Source organism: Amphibalanus amphitrite, unplaced genomic scaffold (genome assembly GCF_019059575.1).
Source record: "Amphibalanus amphitrite isolate SeventyFive unplaced genomic scaffold, NRLGWU_Aamphi_draft 000061F_arrow, whole genome shotgun sequence".
Taxonomy (NCBI): Eukaryota; Metazoa; Arthropoda; class Thecostraca; order Balanomorpha; family Balanidae; genus Amphibalanus; species Amphibalanus amphitrite.
Window position 1 is genome coordinate 769,285 of NW_024881557.1, and position 17,731 is coordinate 787,015.

Genomic DNA, 17,731 nt, shown 5'->3' on the forward strand with positions numbered 1-17,731 from the left:
TAAACAGGGGAACCAAGTATTTATGTTGACATCTTTCGATTTCCAAACGTAGATACCTAATCTGTCGTGATTGCTGGTACCTTTGGGATTTTGATTAGCGGTTCGGATTCCATGATTCTGACTTCACCATTTCGGAGACAACTGATACGATGGTGGCTGGTGGCAAGAAGGACAAAAACAACAAGTCGGCCGGCAAGCGGCGCAAGTCTCTGATGAGCGCCGTGGCGATGAACCGGGACGCTAGCCTGGCGGCGAGTTCGTACATGCTGACGGGCGACCTGGCCGTGGACCTGCCGGCCGTGACGCAGGAGATGGGCGTCGAGTTCACGCCGGCCGTGCAGCTGGTGGTGCTGGCGCCGCTGACCAGCAGTCCGGCCGGCGATGTCGAGTCGCCGCCGCCGCCAGAGCTGACCGTCACCGAGGAGCCGGCCACCGAGACGCCGCCGCCGCCGCCGCCCAGCCGGTACGAGCAGCAGCTGCAGGCCATCACCGAGCGGTACGAGTTCTACCAGCCGCGCGTGCGGCTCCAGGTGCGCGGTGACGTGGTGCAGCGCGACTCCGAGTCCGGTCAGCTGGGCAGCGCCGCGCACGGCGTCCAGGTGGCCGGCTGGCGCTGCGAGGCCGAGCACCTCACCGCCATGCGACGCTGCTTCAGCGCCATGGAGGCGCTCTCCACGCTCAGCCTCAACAACGCGGCGCTGGACGAGCCGGCCGTGGCGGCCCTGGTGGCGCTGCTCGCGGACCGGCCCACCGTCACCACACTCAACCTGGACTCGAACCCGGGCATCGGCACGCAGGTGACGCGGCTGCTCGCGCCGCCGGCCAACGTTCTGTCCCTCTCACTGCGCAACTGCTGCGTCACTGACGAACAGCTGGCCGAGTTACAGCCGATACTGAGCGAGCTGAATACTCACACCGAGCTGCGGTACACCTGCCTGCCGCTGCGCAGCCTCAACCTGGGAAACAACCGGCTGACGGACGCCGGCGCCGTCACCCTGGCCACCATCCTGCGCTCCAACAGACAGCTGCGGCTGATCGGACTGACCAGGAACCACATCGGCACGAAGGGCGCCCTGGCGCTGGCGGCCGTCCTGCAGCCTTTCGCCATGACGCACGAGGAAGTGGTGGTGAGCCGGCGCGCCCGAGCGGAGGCGCGCCGCGTGCTCGTCGCACGTGTCGAGAGCGAGCTGAAGGGACGCGGTTCGTGCTGCGCCGGGAAGTGCACACATACCAGCCGGCGTAGTGAGCCAGATACAGGGGACGGCCGGATCAGTCCGGCGGGCTCGCTCCGCAGCAGCGGCCAGCGGACCGGCTCCCGCTCGGGCCGCTCGCCGGCCAAACTCGCAGCGCCGGTGGCTCCGGCGGCACCACGCGGTTCGGACGCTCACCCCGTGCAGACCATCCGAGAGAGTGTCGAGTCGCTCATGTCGAGCGTGGTCCATCCTCTAATGACGCTGGTTCGACCGGAAAACGGCCGTCGACTGAACCCGGGCAACCTATCCCTGGCCAGTCTCAGCCTGGCGTACAACCCGGGTATACACCGCGCGGCTGCCACGGCCTTCCTGGAGGCTCTGCGGTACCAAGAGTCGGTGCCGGCTGAGGAGCAGGCGCGCCTGGGGCCGGGCCTGCTGCGGCTCTGTCTGACCGGCACGCCGGCCGACGGCGACCCGCAGCTGGCGGTGCTGCTGCTGCGCCGCCAGCCGGCGCTGGCCGAACCCGAGCCGCCGGCGGAGGACGAGGAGAAGAAGACGGGACGCGCCGGCAGACAGTCGCAGCTGGCGCTGGACGCCTCCCGGCGCACCGCATCGCGCGTGGGGAAGAAAAAGAAACTGAAGTAGAGATGAAGATGTGGATGAGTGAGTCGTTATGTGGATAAGGAAGTTGTTAGGATAACGGAAAATGTGTGCTCATTCTGACATATATTTCTCTCGAAGTCCAATGGCCCAATGTTGAACTATGCAAATCTTGCATCCCACACCATGTGTCGCTCACAGTTTCATGCTTAATCGTTTGAGTGTTGATGTTGCGACTTTGTTGACTTGCGATATTACAGCCACCAAAAGAAACCCAATGAATGCTTCATTGAATAGTCGAACTTCAGACTCAGTGTAACGGGTCCACTCTTGACCGCGTGGGCGCACTGGATAATTGGATTGCATCCGTGCGATTAGCTTAATCTAAATAACCACGTCCCATCCGTTCTCAATTGGACGGGCGCGACCTCAGACGTCACTGCCACCCCGGTTGGCCCGTCTGCCAGTGTCGGACAGATGACCCGCCCGATACGCGATCGGTCTATTTCCGACCCGGGCCCGCCGCTCGGCTGAACGGATCCAGAGACACGTGTCGACCGGGATAGGTTAGAGTCGGGAATTGTCCGACCCGACCCGAGTAGGTTCTCCGTTAGACTGGGCCGGTACAGACTGATGTGACTGAGACCAGCCCGAGCACTCCCCGTCAGACTGGGCCAGTTCAGAAAACTGGGACAAGCTCTCTGATGGAGCATTTGAGGCACCGGCACGAGCGGTCGGCACTCTGTTGGACTGGGGACTGAACGTCGGACTGATCCGAGCAGTCCCCAATCGGACTGAGACGGGATGGGCTTAAGATGACTGTTTGAAACACCCCAGCATTCAATATGTGGTGATGGTCGGGAGTTCATAAAACCTGGGATGGTTCGATTGGGTATTTCGGAACGTCGCATCTATCAATCGGATGGGTCGGATCGCAGCGACAGGCTTGCTATTGGCCAGAGGTTCAATGGGGGTCGAGCAAGTTCAGTACCCTCATATACGGCCTTGTTCAGTACTTCGGCAGGCTCGAGCAGGCTGAGGGACAGTCGTTTCGATGTTGGGGCGGATTGAACCACTGCCATCCACTGCGTTGGATCTGGTGATTGTCGAGGGATCACTGGAGACAGGGACAAATGATGCTCGTTACGGACACGGTAATAGGTCGACTAAGTTCGCTCTGCCAGTAACGATTCGATTGAACGCAGCGTGTCAGCGCACTGAGATAACGCAGCCGGTTTCAATGGCATCACGTCCAGCTAGCCACGAAGTCCATAATCCTTTCTTCCAGGTCTTCACAGCTACGAGAGACGGTTATTTCGGGGGCAATCAATACCCAGCTTAGTTCACAGTTGGAGTTGAAGTTTCAGCTCGCCCCGGAGAAACTTGACCGGTAGCAGCTAATATTGTTCACCCCTCGACACAAAAACTGGCGATAACAGAACGGCAACGTCACCTAGCAGCCCCAGATCAACATTGTAAGATTGGCGGCTGCCGACCGGCACTTGTATTGGTGCAAATACGTGGGATCCGACTCTTATCGATGAAGTGCGATCGATAATCCAGTGCGACCCGTTCAACAACGCCGAATCCTGAAATCATTGCTCGATTTCCTAACACCAACAAGTGGATTGCTCTGTGAGCTATGATAATCATAGGATAATATTTTTATAATGACTATCAAAACACCATTCTGACAAAAAGCGGGCCAGCTTCAAACAGAGCCGACTATTGCACGATGAGCTGAGTTTATTGATTACCACATGCCGGCGCATAAATGAGTCATGCAATAACAAAACGGCTAACGACCGATGGAACACTCACAGTCAAACACAAATAACATAAATGATAGGACACACTGGGCTTGCCGGAGGAACGGTTCAGCAATCAGCACCCATCCCGTAAGCCGTACGGCACAGACGATAACATAACGATACAATAGTCTGATACACTCACACAATGCACTCACGAGTTGCGCGTGGTCTGTTCCACTGTCATATTCAGACGAAACACACACATTGACGGTGGATTGTCACAATACATCGCGGGTGCTAAATACGTGAATAGTCATGTGTTGATACAGAGCCAACATGCCACGCTCCGATCATTATATCAGCGGTCCCGCGTACTGACGAATCAGTCGACTAGCTGCAGATGTGTTTACCAGAGTCAAATATTTATCAGTATCCCCCCACCAATCACACACAATTTTTGTCCATGCTACCCCCTCCCCCCAATAACTCCATCTCATGCGTCAAGGCGTTGACCTAAATTCTGAGTTGGTATCATTTGTATTATTTCTAACACTTTTCCTAAACTCGCTTCATTTGAAGAAATCATCGGGAATCGCATAGAAATTAACAAATCGCATTAAGTAAAGATAAATCTCGCCGAAAATAATCCTATGGCATTTTACACTAAGACGTATTCCTGAGCAGCTAGATACGCGCACACTTGTTCAGACGTCACCATCCTTGTACCCACTAATACCCTGCCTGTGATGTAAATCAAACGCACCGGTGCGAGGCACAGCGAACACCGGACCAGTTATTAGGACCTATATAGGAGCCAGTGCAGGACAGGAGCGGTCAACGCACACGTGTCAGAGGTGCAAAGAGTAGAAACGTGGGTAACGAAAAAAATCGGCTTAAATGAGTACCTATGTGCTAAATTACATTGATATTTAATTGATTGGTGAACAACCAAAACGGTTCAATTTTCGGCTGAATTGGCTGAAAACACATTCAGCGCCCATTGCTAATGCGCGGATAAGGATTATGGAGAAAAGGGTGGTTTGATTTAGTGCGATAGAGTGACCCAGCACTCCACATAAGGAACTTTATCCCCCGCATGTTGCATATTTTCGCCAGAGCTACCAGCATTAATTGCATCAGTGGCAAACAAAATCGGCGAATAACCATACAAATCATATCACATAACGTTCTTGAAATAACGCCTTTATGGAATGTTGTCCAAATGACCACTAGGAAATTAACACTCGATTGTTAAAAAAAAAAATCAGCTGATCATCCGACGACGTACGTCCCTGATTCGTGAATTGCTCCTGATACGCAATCCAATGTTCGTAAGTGGATTGATCATTGAGCTCCAAGTTCTGTGTGCCAGTAAGTTACGAATCAGCTTAATCAGTGCGGCGAAAGATGTAATTATCCCGAAAGATATAATTGGGGAGAGAAGCGCACAAAAACTTCTTGTAACTTACTGCTCCCTGTCCGTACCAAGTAGATAAAATATAAGCGATCTCCTTTGGTCAGCCTGACGGATTGCACCTGCCACATTTCCAAAGTTTTAACAAATAAATCAAACTTCTCCCAATTACGAGAGCGTCCTCTGGAAAGAAAAACACACTAAATATCAACGAGGCGAGATTCCTAAGATAGTAACCCGCATTGCACATCAAATTTTGTGATACCGTCTGTCTTTGACGTTCATATATCCCAACTGGCCTGATTTTCCCTCAACTACACGTCACAACACTTTAACCTTTTCACGTTTTCCAACATGCAGTCACATTAGCCCACGGTCCTGCCGTCCCGCGCCACTAATCTCTCCAATGCGCAGCGTTCCACTGACTGAATCAACCCACCGACAGACCCACCCACCCACCGGCCCGCACTAAATTGTCAGACGCAGCGGACCAACACTGTCAGACCGTCCCCTCCAGTCACGATTAGCCTCTACAGTCGGTACCGTCAGCTCCCTCCCAACTGGACCCGGTGAGAGGCTATCCGCCAGCTCACCGTTTCTGACGCCTTTCCCTGCCGACAGACCTCTTGTTCTGGCCTTTCCGCTTTCCATCCAGCCGACCGCCGGTCCTCAGTCAGACTTGGAGTGCGTTCCGTCCCCCGCGCCGCCCTCAGCCGCGGCCGGGGCGGGGGCAGTGGCGGCGGCGGCCAGCGGGGAGGGCGCGGCCGGCCGCCGGTTACCGCAGCAGTCGGTGAGTCGATGACAGCTGGCGCATCGCGGCAGATTACTCCGCTGGTTGGCCTCCTCAGTCACATCCTTCCACAGGTGCGACTTCACCGCCGTCGGCTTGAACTGTAACAGCGGCAACCGGAGACGAAGTCAGCGGAGAGGATGGAGGAATTATTAAATGGCTCGGTAAACGTACAGCGATTGCCTCGTGACTAAACTGACAGTACCCCAGGTAGTTGCCTTAAATACACAAATAAAAATAAAAGTGTGAGAAATATGCAGAACGTTGGAACAAACGGTTATACTGTAGTAAAAGTAGGACGTAAGTACGCTCCTTTATGCGCGCTCCTTGTGATAATTGCATACGCTCCTCCAAAGAGTGTATCTCTAACAGTGAACGTGAGCGAAATTCTCCCCACCGACCTGTGTGAGGAAGAACCTGGCGACGACGCAGAACGTCTTCCCGCAGAGCGGAATGAAGAGCGACTGGTGTATGAAGGCGGCCACCCGGTACCAGGGCCCGTAGAAGGGATCCGAGATGGCCGGACACAGCATGCAGTTCAGGTTCACCATGAACGTCTGCGGGATGATACACGCGTGTTGACGGACGGGTGGTGTTGGTGTATAAAAACGGCAAGGTAATGTGCGGAAATAATAGGTTAACCTGATAGTTGATACGCAATGTTACAGTTGATAACCAACGCGTAGTAAAAATTAATTTTGCGGAGTCACGTTCGGTAAATCAGTAGCGACAGTGAGGCCGACGAGATTCTATAAACGCACCACAACATTAAACACACACGCAGCTCCGAGTCCCAGTGCCGGCACGGAGTCCGTATTGATCACTTCGACCTCCCGGGAGAACTCGCATCCCTCCGCAGCCCCACTGCACTGGTCAGAGCTAGGCGTCAGTGGCAGTGACAGGACTGTCCACTCTCCGACATCAGCGACTTACCACACTGATGCGCTGCCGGTCGACTATCCAGGACTATCCATCCACTCTCCGACATCGGCGACTTACCACGCTGATGCCCTGCAGGACGATGAAGTGATAGAGCATGGAGAAGCCGAGCGACATCACCGACCATGTCAAGTCGTGCAGCTTCTCGATCGTGTAGACGCCTGTCGGACAGCACAGGGATGTCACAAACCTCTCCGTTATTTAGAGCTTCGTTTATTATATCATAAGCCTATTCGGACTAGCGAGCATCAGTAGTTACCTCGATGCCAATCGTCACTTGGTAGAGAACCAGAAATGTACCGGTCATGAACACTGAATAGTCAAGCCGTTTGACACTTAGAACGTCACGATAAGACAGTGAGTGACGAGGATAGAATTACTGGATGACGTGAAGTCAGGTGTCATCGGCTTCAATATGACTGTCGCGTTTGTGTGGCTTCACGAAAGTGTGTGTCTTACAGAAAGGACCATGGCTTCCCCAACAGACACAAACCGTAGGCAGGAAACAAGAAACCATGGTGCACCGATGCGATGTATTTTACGTTGTTCTCGCCTACCACAACAAAAAGAAAAAATGGTCTTTTCCTCGACAAACAAATTACCGGTAACTTTACCATTGTCGTCACATAGCAGTTCTGACAAGCCTCAGTATTCTCTATCAGGACTCGTTTCAGTTTCAGGTAGTATCAATCACAGCTCATAACCCCAGCTCGCAAGTAAAGGGAGGGGAGATGGTATCATTCCACGGGTATCAGGCATTATCGTGGGTGCATTACCGACCCGTACCTATCAAACAATGGGAAGGGTTGCAGCATCACGTACCACCGAGTCGGAGCAGGTAGTACGGCACGACCAGCATCATGATGTGCTGAATCCAGTAGAGCTCCGCCTCAAAGGGCAGCTAAAGGTGGAACAGGCAGTACAGTTAGTTAACGGGGTCGTGCTAGGTCGGGAGAGGGAGTGTGCTGAGGGTTTAGTTAAAAAGGAGCAGAACAATGCTGACAATATGACGCTACTTAACTAGGTATTTATAGTAGAAGCATAATTCATGACCACCGGCAGCAACACAAGAAAAGCCAACATAGATAATTATTAATTAAATCGTCATATTTTCCACGGGCCAATTACAGACTATTTTGCAAAATCGACTGCGCGGCTGATGACCGTACCATTGCAATGCCGATAAATAATAGATGGAAGCGGCGGTTACCCAGTAAAAATCGATACTTGGCCGGGACCAATAGTGTATGGGACGTGACTCGCCTGGTAACAATAGACCGCGGGGGGGGGGGGGGTGTAGCCCGAGCGACGCGGCACAAGCCACGCGCCATACGGAGGGGGAGGGGTGGGAAGGGAGGGCACTATAAACGTGTCGTATGGAGCGACATCATAGCTGAGTGGTGGGCGAGAGGGAAGGGGAGGGGAGGGAAGGGGCCGATGACTGGCAGGGAGGGGAAGGGAGGGTAGGTAAGTGTCGGATGCCATGCTCGTGGGGTGGGAGGAAAGAGGGGTAGTTGGGAGAGGCCCAGAATTACTGTGAGGGAGGGGAGTAAATTAGCCAGTAAATTAGCCACTCACCAGGCGTGTGTTGGTGACGGGGAACAGCAGTGCCAGGACGGCGCCGTTCATGAAGTTCAGGTGGATCCGAAATATGATGGTGGAGTATTTACTCGGCGGGATGGTCAGCAACACAATCTGAAAATAAACATAAAGTTGCATAAGAAGGAAGATGTGCGTGGATAATCAGGAGGGAAAAATCATTGCCGAGACATACAGTGTGATATTTGGACCCACAGCGCTAGCCAATGAAAGAACAAGTTGACATTAGGGGCGATCAACGGTCGAATCCGGACGAATTATTGAAACTGCAGTTCACCATGATCAATCCAGTCTACCATTCAACGCGTATAACAGTTTCACGAAACACCCTACTAGTCCATTTTCGAAGTATTGGATTCAATCTGAGTCACAACCATCAGAGACCATGCTCTAAAAATCACACCAAATCGGGTCTACCAGTCCCTTTTTGACACCAGCGCCGAGGAGCACCGGGCTGTAATTTCAGATCAGACCGGCCCGGCCCACTACGAGCCCCGCCCAGCGACCGTTTACACACTTCCGGTACGGCTCGGTACATTTAGCATCTCAGCGCTAATATTTGGGAAACCTGACGGTCCTTTACCGTGCATAACTAAGTGATCACAATGATCAATCGTTTAAGACACACGAAAATTTCCGTCAGTTACATCGCAGTGAAGGCGATTCGCTTAAAGGAATAATTCTCCCGACTGTACTGGCGGGCTGAGCAGATAAAACGGTTGTGAAGTGACTCAATCGATGCTGGATAAGTCCCAGCACTAGCCAACTACGAAACGATCACTAGATTAGTCAAACCGTTCAACATGCCAGGTACTGCTATAAAAAAGTGACTTCGATGTGTGACGTGCTGACACTTAGCAGCCACACTACTCCTTCAGTAAGTAAGATGAACCGACTCTACTTCTTGCAATATCTTAACGCGAAAATAAGCGCGACAAATGCTTTCATTGGCTAAATTTCCCCTGATGCCCTTGAGTTCACATGGAAACAGAGGGCGCGTTTTTGTAACTTATTTTTGCTGCCAGCACTCGGCAACCACGGCCGACTCGATGATTACAGCGATAAGAAGACATCAGGCGGCCGATTTTTACATGGCGTGTGAGTGGAGGTGTTTCGCGCTTTCGTTGGTGGCACCTTGCAGCGTGGTTTCAGCCGACCGTCGCGTGCACGCTTTGCCGTCATACAATACCGGTATCGTTCATTTCACGCCAAATTAAGCAGTCACATGATACGATTCCAGCCACGTGTCAGCGTCCGGGCAGCACCCACGTGACATGAGATGGCCACGTGACGAACTGGTATCGGCACTTTACTACACAGCGGGAGTCACGTGACAGGCCGGTGTCGGCACCTCACCTGAAACGCGGTGGTCACGTGGCACGGGTTGAGGATATAGATGAGCTGGCGCGTGGCCAGCTTGAAGCCGATCTCTGCGCCGAACATCAGCGACATGATGACCAATAGAATCCTCCGGCCGGCACGGTCCTTCCTGGGGACGAAAAAATCGTCACCACGTAATACTGGCAATTACAAAATTGACTGCGTGCGATAAAAGACTAGTCGAAAGAAGCGAAGATGCGGTTTGCTGATAACCATATTACTACATCAGTGGCTCAGATAGGGTAAGCGATGGGAACCAAATAGAGATAAGAGCCCGATCTAGTGCTCTCTTTTCAAAATAAAAACTGCGGCCGGTTGCAAAGGTCGATAGGTCAGGACAAGCCCTGCAAAGCGTACCAACTGCCAACGAGAGACGTTGGAATAAATAAGGCCGCTTTCCACGACTGTCTTCATTGAACGATAAAGATCGTGCGTAACAGGGTAGCGCACAGTGAAGTCTATTACTCATATTATCTTTCCAAACATTAAAACTGGGCAAAGAAAAACGCAAACAAATACTCTGGACGACCTAATCACCAATCGAATGACCCGGCTCCGTATCCGCCACAAGTGGGGTCGCGAGGTCCGAGCAGCGAAAACGGCTCAGCGAATTACAGCATCTGTGAGAGCCTTGATTGCGATAAGTTGCCCTCAATGAGACGGGTCGGCCCAGCATTATCTGATTAAACAAGGCCGCCTCGAGTGGGTAGGTACTAGACACAAGTAGCAGAACAACAGCAGAAATCGTTTGACTTCGTGTCAGGGACTCAAAATATTTCATATGAAAAAGACATGCCATGTATGCAAATTACTCCACTGGTTGCCCAAGAGCGAAGTGACTGAAGCCACATTTGCAGGTATCGTAAACGCACCGACAACATTGTACATTTAGGAAGTAACTCTGGGCTAGAAATTTGCTGTCGCGTCCGTTAACAGTTCTTCAGGTTCACAAATTACTCGTACACAGTATTCAATCGAAAAGATCTTTACCGGGAAACACTCCTTTCAAAATGACCTTCGGTGAAAAGCTATACATTATCAAAGCTATAAAAACCTTCATTGTATTTTCTTGGAGCTTTCGATGCCACCTGCATCCTGTGGGTGGCCTGTAGCAGACTGCCTCAAGCTGCGAGTCCGTGACTGCGAGAGACACTTCCAATACATGGGTATCTAGCTCCATCCTACGAAGATCGTGGGAAATTCGAAGGATTAACGTTAAATGTGCAGGATTGACTGCTAGCAAGACTAGGGCATTAGTCCATATTAAAACGGTCATACAGAAAATAGGCAAGTACAGTCACACAACATAACAAACCCTCAAATGGTACCTCAATGAATCCCATGAATAACAAGCCCCAGGCTCGAGGACACTTTCCACATATGACCAACTCAGCAAACACAAAAACTCAGCGCCTATCCCGTAGCTCAGTTGGTAGCGCGTTGGACCGGGTTCGGGTCGCTCCGGCGACCGGCGCTCGATATTTTAATCTCCTGCCCGGGATGGTTTGCGGTTGGTGGGAGCAGCCGCAGCCAATTGAAATACGTTGAGTGGACAGGCCGTGTCTGGCTTTGAGGGCATCTAAATTCTCCGGTTACCTGGAATGTGCGATCGGACAGTAGGGGTCAGGGTCTACGCAACAAGCTCATCTTACGTAGGCTCTGGCTCTGTCAATGCGTTCGTTCAAAGCATCCCTAAAAAAAAAAATGTCAGCTCACCCAGACACACAGCCCTGTAGTATCCAGCTTACCCAGCTGCCAGTGACGGCAGCATACCCACTCTGCACTCACCTGATGTATGTGCTGGTTCGTGGCACGGTAACCTGGGAATAACCCCAGACAAAGTAGAGCAGGCTAATGCCCACCGCTACCACAGTCTCGATGAGCCGTGCCACAGGAGGCAGGAAGTCATAGCACTCCTGACCGCCATTGCCCGGCAGAGCAAAGTTGACTCCACCGTACAGCGTGTCAGCAAGCCCGGCCCAAGAGTAACCAAACATGGTGGCTGGAATAAAAAAGGTAGCATATTAATATACATGTTACCACCAATTATCGTCAGCTTATTGAATGTCAAAATGACAAATTGTTAACTGTGCTTTAGAGAACTTCGGCCTAAGATTCAATAGGCAGAACCAACCACCTACTGACAGCTGCAAAGAAACCAATAGCAAAACCATGAAGACTTGAGGCGATGGTGAAAATTGATTTTAGCATATCTGACTTATAATTGGATGCAAGGTTAGCCATCCATCCTGCTATGGTCAGGAACAATAACAGTCCGGGAAACTATGGTAAAATCTGCTATTTTTAGCAGTCTGCTATTTTTAGCAGAAATCTGCTAAAAATGGGTACGCATGTGACGTCATCGTACCCAAATATAGCAGATTTGGGTACAGCCCCATACAAAAGCAGATCTGCACCCTAATTGAAGCAAATGCGCATCAAATGCCTGGCAGATTCATGATGAGAATAGTGCTGAGAGTGATCTCTGCTATTTTTGTTCAGATCCGACTATTTTCAAATTCATAATTTGAAAATAGTCGGATCTGAACAAAAATATCAGAGGACATTCTCAGCACTACTCTAATCATGAATCTGCCAGGCATTTGATGCGCATTTGCTTCAATTAGGATGCAGATCTGCTTTTGTATGGGGCCGTACCCAAATCTGCTATATTTGGGTACGATGACGTCACATGCGTACCCATTTTTAGCAGAGTTCTGCTAAAAATAGCAGACTGCTAAAAATAGCAGATTTTACCATAGTTTCCCCGACTGATAAATTGACCTAGAAAATTGTCAAAGCAGCTACTTAAATCCAAGAAGCACGGAAACCGCCAAACAATTCTACAAAAAATGAAAAGGAGAGCCACCAGTTGTACAAAAATGTTAGAATGATGCAGCAGCTCATCTGAACCCTCCCATTTTGAGGTGGTACAGGGAATAAGGATCATTTTCATTTCATGCAAGTAATTCATATTTTAGCTTAAAGCAGTACCTTCATCTTTTTACAAAGGTAGGGCCCGGGGGCAGATCAGAGCTTTATTTACCATTTATTTTGCTCACCCAGTTAGGCAAATCGCGACCTTTTCCCACTTAAACCAGCTACAACACGAGCACCAATCTTAGCGACTAGAGCTGTTGTTGTTGTTTTGGTTTAGGGCGCGTAGCAGCTTGGCTCTTGCGTCCAATAGAGACTAGAGCAAGAACCCCAACTTCGCAGACAGCGTACGGATAAACGAAATAAATAATCACTTCGCAACCAACCATCACCGCCTATCATCAAAGCGCTGTTCGGCAGCCGGCTATTTTGTGTGCAGGGTATGACGTATTTCGCGAGCCGACGTCACAGGCGGTGACGTCGGCTCGCGCGCGAGCCGAGCGCCAACGACAAACTAACGGGAACCCTCGGACACCCTCGGGGCATAAACCGCGGAGTAGCATATTGAGCGAGTCTTATAAGGAAAATTCATATATTTTCGTTTCTCAAATGATAATCAGGGTGTCAACAGGGCTACAACACGCCTGTTAAGTTCCTGGATATGGTGCAACAGTGTGGGCTGTATCAACATGTGACATGCGCAACCAGGACGAGAGGAAATCAGACACCCAGCCTTCTAGATCTAGTCATTACCAGTAGGAGGGACAATGTAGAGCAGCTGGAAACCATGACTCCATTGGGGAAGAGTGACCATGCGGTTCTATCTGCCAGGGTTCTACTCCCGAATGGAACAGCAAATAAATGTAATACCAGCTCGCAGCAGAGTGCAAAGTGGAACTACGCCAAAGGTAACTATGCTCAGGCACGGGAAATTGCAAGGGGACTAAACTGGGAAGAGCTGTTGACTTTAAATGATTGCGACACACAGTACAACAAGTTTGTTGACAACCTTCTTGAAATTCGCAACACGTGTGTTCCTAAGAAGGTCACCTCATCGCCAGAATCAAAGCGTGGCTGGTTCAGCAAGCAGGCTAGGAAGCTTGTGAAGAAGAAGCGACTTGCGTGGAATGCCTACATGAATGCAGTCAGGCTGAATCTATCCTCAAGACAGCAGTTGTATGCAAGATACGTCAGGACTAGACAAAAGGTGACAAACAAGATCAGAAGAATGAAACGGCAACATGAGCACAGGTTATTCATAAACATCTCGCAGAACCCCAAGCTGTTTTACTCTTACTGCAACGCCAAAAGAGTGAAACCTCCAATAGGGGAAGTCAAGTTACCTGACGGCAGCCTCACCACCAACCACAAGATGACAGCATGTGCTTTCAGCAACTACTTCAAGAACGTGTTTACCAATGAGGATGACGTAAGCGACATATACGCGGGTGAGTTTTTCAACCAGATCCTACAGGACCAGGAGCAGGTTCAACCACAGGCTGCTAGCCACTATCGATGTTGGGGCAAATGATGTGTTCAACATGCTGAGGAACCTGAAACCATTTAAGTCACCAGGCCCTGATATGTTGCACCCCAGATTGTTGAAGGAACTGGCATCAATCATAGCCGAGCCTATGAGTAAAATTTTTCAGAGATCACTGCTTACTGGAAGGGTCCCTATGCTGTGGAAGATGGCCAACATCACAGTAGTCCACAAGAAGGGGACAAAGGATGAAGTCTCGAACTATAGACCTATCAGTCTCACCTGTATCCCAAGCAAGATAATGGAACGTATTGTAAAGAAAAATGTCATGGAACACCTGCAAAGAAATAAGATTCTTGCGACTTCTCAGCATGGATTCACCGAAGGGAGGTCATGTCTGACTAACTTGATTCAGATGGTCGACAGATGCAGCCAGTCACTGGACCAGAAACTACCTACCGACATTATTTACATGGACTTTGCTAAAGCCTTTGACAGTGTACCCCACGTTCGCCTCTGCCACAAGCTCATGGAAGTAGGGATCACTGACAAGGTTCTTCGCTGGTTAGAAGACTTCTTGACAGATCGAAAGCAACGAGTTGTAGTTTATGGCGAGAGCTCGCAGTGGGAGAGTGTCAAGAGTGGCGTTCCGCAAGGATCGGTGATTGGTCCATGTCTGTTTTTGGTTTATATTAACGACATTGCAAGGAACATGAATAGTGATGTGTCCGTCTTTGCAGACGATACAAAGATATTTAGATGCATTAAGACCAATAACGACATTCTGGCTCTACAAGCAGGGCCTCGGCTAAGGAATTTTGACTACTGGGGCAAATCGTCAGTGTGTTGGCGCACTGCTTGGGGGGGGGGGGGGGGTGTTTGAACACCTGCTGTTTTTCCTGCGGTTTTTCCTAAAAAAAAAAAAACGGCAGCGCTCCATCATCCATCAATTCTACACGTGTTGTAAAAATTTCAGACCAAGGTCACTCAAGATCTGGTCACCAGGTCACTTCAAGTGACCTCACCTCATAAAATGTTTCAATGAATGCCGTAGCTACACCGAGTGACCGATCGCTTTGAAACTTTCAGCGATTGATAAGGGCAACAGCATGTACAAAATTTATATCTCGGAATTTTCATATCGGTGACCTAAGGTCAGCTCAATTTGCGACCTCTATTATAAGTCAATGGGAGAAAATTCAAAACCACCTCTTTTGGACGAAAGTCATTCTAAGCACTATAAAACACTGTACGTGACTTTGACACACTAAACATGAAAATAGCACCCGTGACCCTTGTTTATGCCTCTGAGGTCATCTCAGTTCACGAATGGTATCTAGCAGTTTTTCGCGAATAACTTTTGAAAGAGGCATGCTAGAGCGACGAAAATGCCTTAGTTGTGTTTGGCTCAACGATGCAGATCGACCGATATGCAACATGACAATTTCCGGTCAGATGAACTTGACCTGTGGTCGAATTTTCAAGTTGACCTTCAAGGTCAAATTGTAGTTAATTTGATGCGTCTTGACGAGAGGAACACGATATCGGTAAAAGAAAGCTCGTGCAAGGCATGAGTCAAAAGTTATTGCAGAAGAACTGTTCCCGAAAATATCGTCTATTTTGGTAGTTTTTGCCCCTTGCAGGCAAAACCGTTTACGTTAGGTCAAATCTAAGAGAAATAACCAGAAAGCATGCTAATATGGCTATCAAATGCGCTTTTCCGCGGTGCTGTAGCTCTAATTGGTTCCCGAGTTATGCGTCGGCATCTTGTAAACTGTCGATGTTCGACCTGAAAATCGGCGAAATTTGGCATTCACTGAACTGACCTTTGACCTGACCAAAAAAGTGGCCGAAGTAATTTCGTCATTATTTTTGACGCTCTGTCGAACGAAGATGGATTATGGGGTGCAAAAAGATATGTTTGCCAATGCACGCCTATGTTTTTGGGTAGAAATTGAGGGTCCAGCTGCACACCGTGCACTCCCTCTTCCGCCGCCCCTGATTTCTTGCCACAAACGTCTTCAACCGCTCCCGAATGAAAGAATGTACGTTAATATTGATATATTCTCATTTTGTGGAGGTTGGGCAAAGCCTGACCACTACTGGGGCATTCCTCGACTCTACTGGGGCATTTGCCCCAGTAGTTAACATGTTAGCCGAGGCCCTGTCTACAAGACGACCTTAAGACTGCCGAGAAGTGGTCGAAAGACTGGAAACTGGCATTTAACGCTAACAAGTGTAAGGTACTCAGGATTGCTAGAACACAGGACATGGAAAACAGACCAGAATACAAACTAAATGGAGTGACATTGGAAAATGTAACTGTGCAGAATGATCTTGGTGTACTGATTGATTCGAATCTGGATTTCGAGCAGCAAGTGATTAAATGTGTCAGCAAAGCGTTTGCCAGTTGGGGTATTATAAGAAGAACATTTGAAAAACTCAAGCCCAAGATGTTCAATCTACTCTTCAAAACATATGTGAGATCTCATGTTGAGTACTGCCCACAGGTCTGGTCACCACACAAGAAAGGACTGGTAAAGAAGATAGAGAGGGTCCAACGCGTTGCAACCAGACATGTCCCCGGCATGGCAGGAAAAACATATGAAGAGAGATTGAAGGATCTTGGCCTGACCACGCTGGAAGCTAGAAGACAGAGGGGTGACATGTTACAAGTTCATAAAGTTCTGCACGGACTCCAGTCAATTGACCTCAGTGAACTTTTCACCGTTAAACCGAATCGTCAGAGAGGGTCAGCTTTTAAACTGTATAAACGCCGATTTGCAACTTCTAAACGAGGACACTCCTTCTCACAACGGGTAATCAACAAGTGGAACAAGCTAACTGAACAAGTTCACACGGCAAAAACCACGATCCAGTTCAAAAGGGAGTTCGACAAGCTGATGGCAACCACGAGGAATCATGAGACATGAAGTGCAAAGTAACAAAAGTAACAGATAGACGAGATATGGGCGTCCTATGGGCCACCTGTGGCCTCCTTAGCCCATTACCATCCTTATTCCTTATTCCTGTCTCTTACCTTTTTACATATCATTTAGGCTTACCTAACACTTCAGTTGCCAAATATCTGCAATTTATTCAAGCGAAGGTATTTTCAGTAAATATCAATGGTATAGACCGAAATCTTTTGAATAAAAACTCCAACCAACAGAAATAAAAATAACTTAATTTATTCCAACCATTTCCTCCAAATAAACAACATAAAAACTCACTTTTACACACATCATTCATAATAAAGCATACTAACCAGTGCTGCCAGATGTAGAAGGCTCTTATCCTCCAGATCAGTTACAAAAATCCTCCAGATTCCTCCAAATCCCATTGGCGGATCCAGAAAGGCGGTCTTGGACGCTGCGGGGGGCATACCTACCCCCAAAAAAGTTTCTCCAAATTCTAAAAACTCATCGGATTTCGATTCCTTTCGCACTGCTGTGCAGTTTAAAAGATACTTTTTTCTAATAAAAGTTAAGTTTTCGTTTTATCCTCGAAAAAGCGAAAATTTTCGTCGATTTCGGGCGCTGCAGGGGGGGGGGGGGCATTTGCCCCAAATGTCCCCCCTTAGATCCGCCAGTAGTTCGGTACCCTGACAAACATACGGTACAATCGTACACGAAGTAGGAGGAACAAATAGTCACCATGTTATTCGTAGATACTAGATATTTAGCTACAGACTCTGACATTCCA

General features: G+C 49.4%; 2 protein-coding genes across 7 annotated transcripts; one reads left to right on the plus strand and one right to left on the minus strand.

Moving 5' to 3' along the window:
- Nucleotides 1–149: 149 nt before the first annotated feature.
- LOC122378561 (leucine-rich repeat-containing protein 71-like) lies at nt 150–1,838 on the plus strand. Its single transcript, XM_043359767.1, has 3 exons — nt 150–413; nt 474–1,679; nt 1,722–1,838. The coding sequence occupies exons 1-3, from the start codon at nt 150–152 to the stop codon at nt 1,836–1,838; spliced, it is 1,587 nt and encodes a 528-aa protein (XP_043215702.1).
- Nucleotides 1,839–3,519: 1,681 nt separating this feature from the next.
- LOC122378532 (transmembrane protein 164-like) lies at nt 3,520–17,298 on the minus strand. 6 transcript variants are annotated; one of them, XM_043359690.1, is made up of 8 exons: nt 17,092–17,298; nt 11,455–11,668; nt 9,643–9,775; nt 8,266–8,382; nt 7,510–7,588; nt 6,748–6,848; nt 6,150–6,305; nt 3,520–5,849 (listed from the first exon to the last, which is right to left on the minus strand). In XM_043359690.1, exons 2-8 carry the CDS (start codon nt 11,661–11,663, stop codon nt 5,628–5,630), a joined length of 1,017 nt encoding a protein of 338 aa, XP_043215625.1. In that variant the 5' UTR covers nt 11,664–11,668; nt 17,092–17,298; the 3' UTR covers nt 3,520–5,627. The 6 variants fall into 6 exon arrangements, with proteins under 6 accessions (XP_043215625.1, XP_043215626.1, XP_043215624.1 ...); XM_043359691.1 differs by having other exon boundaries at nt 17,067–17,295; XM_043359689.1 differs by having other exon boundaries at nt 17,260–17,289.
- Nucleotides 17,299–17,731: the final 433 nt, after the last annotated feature.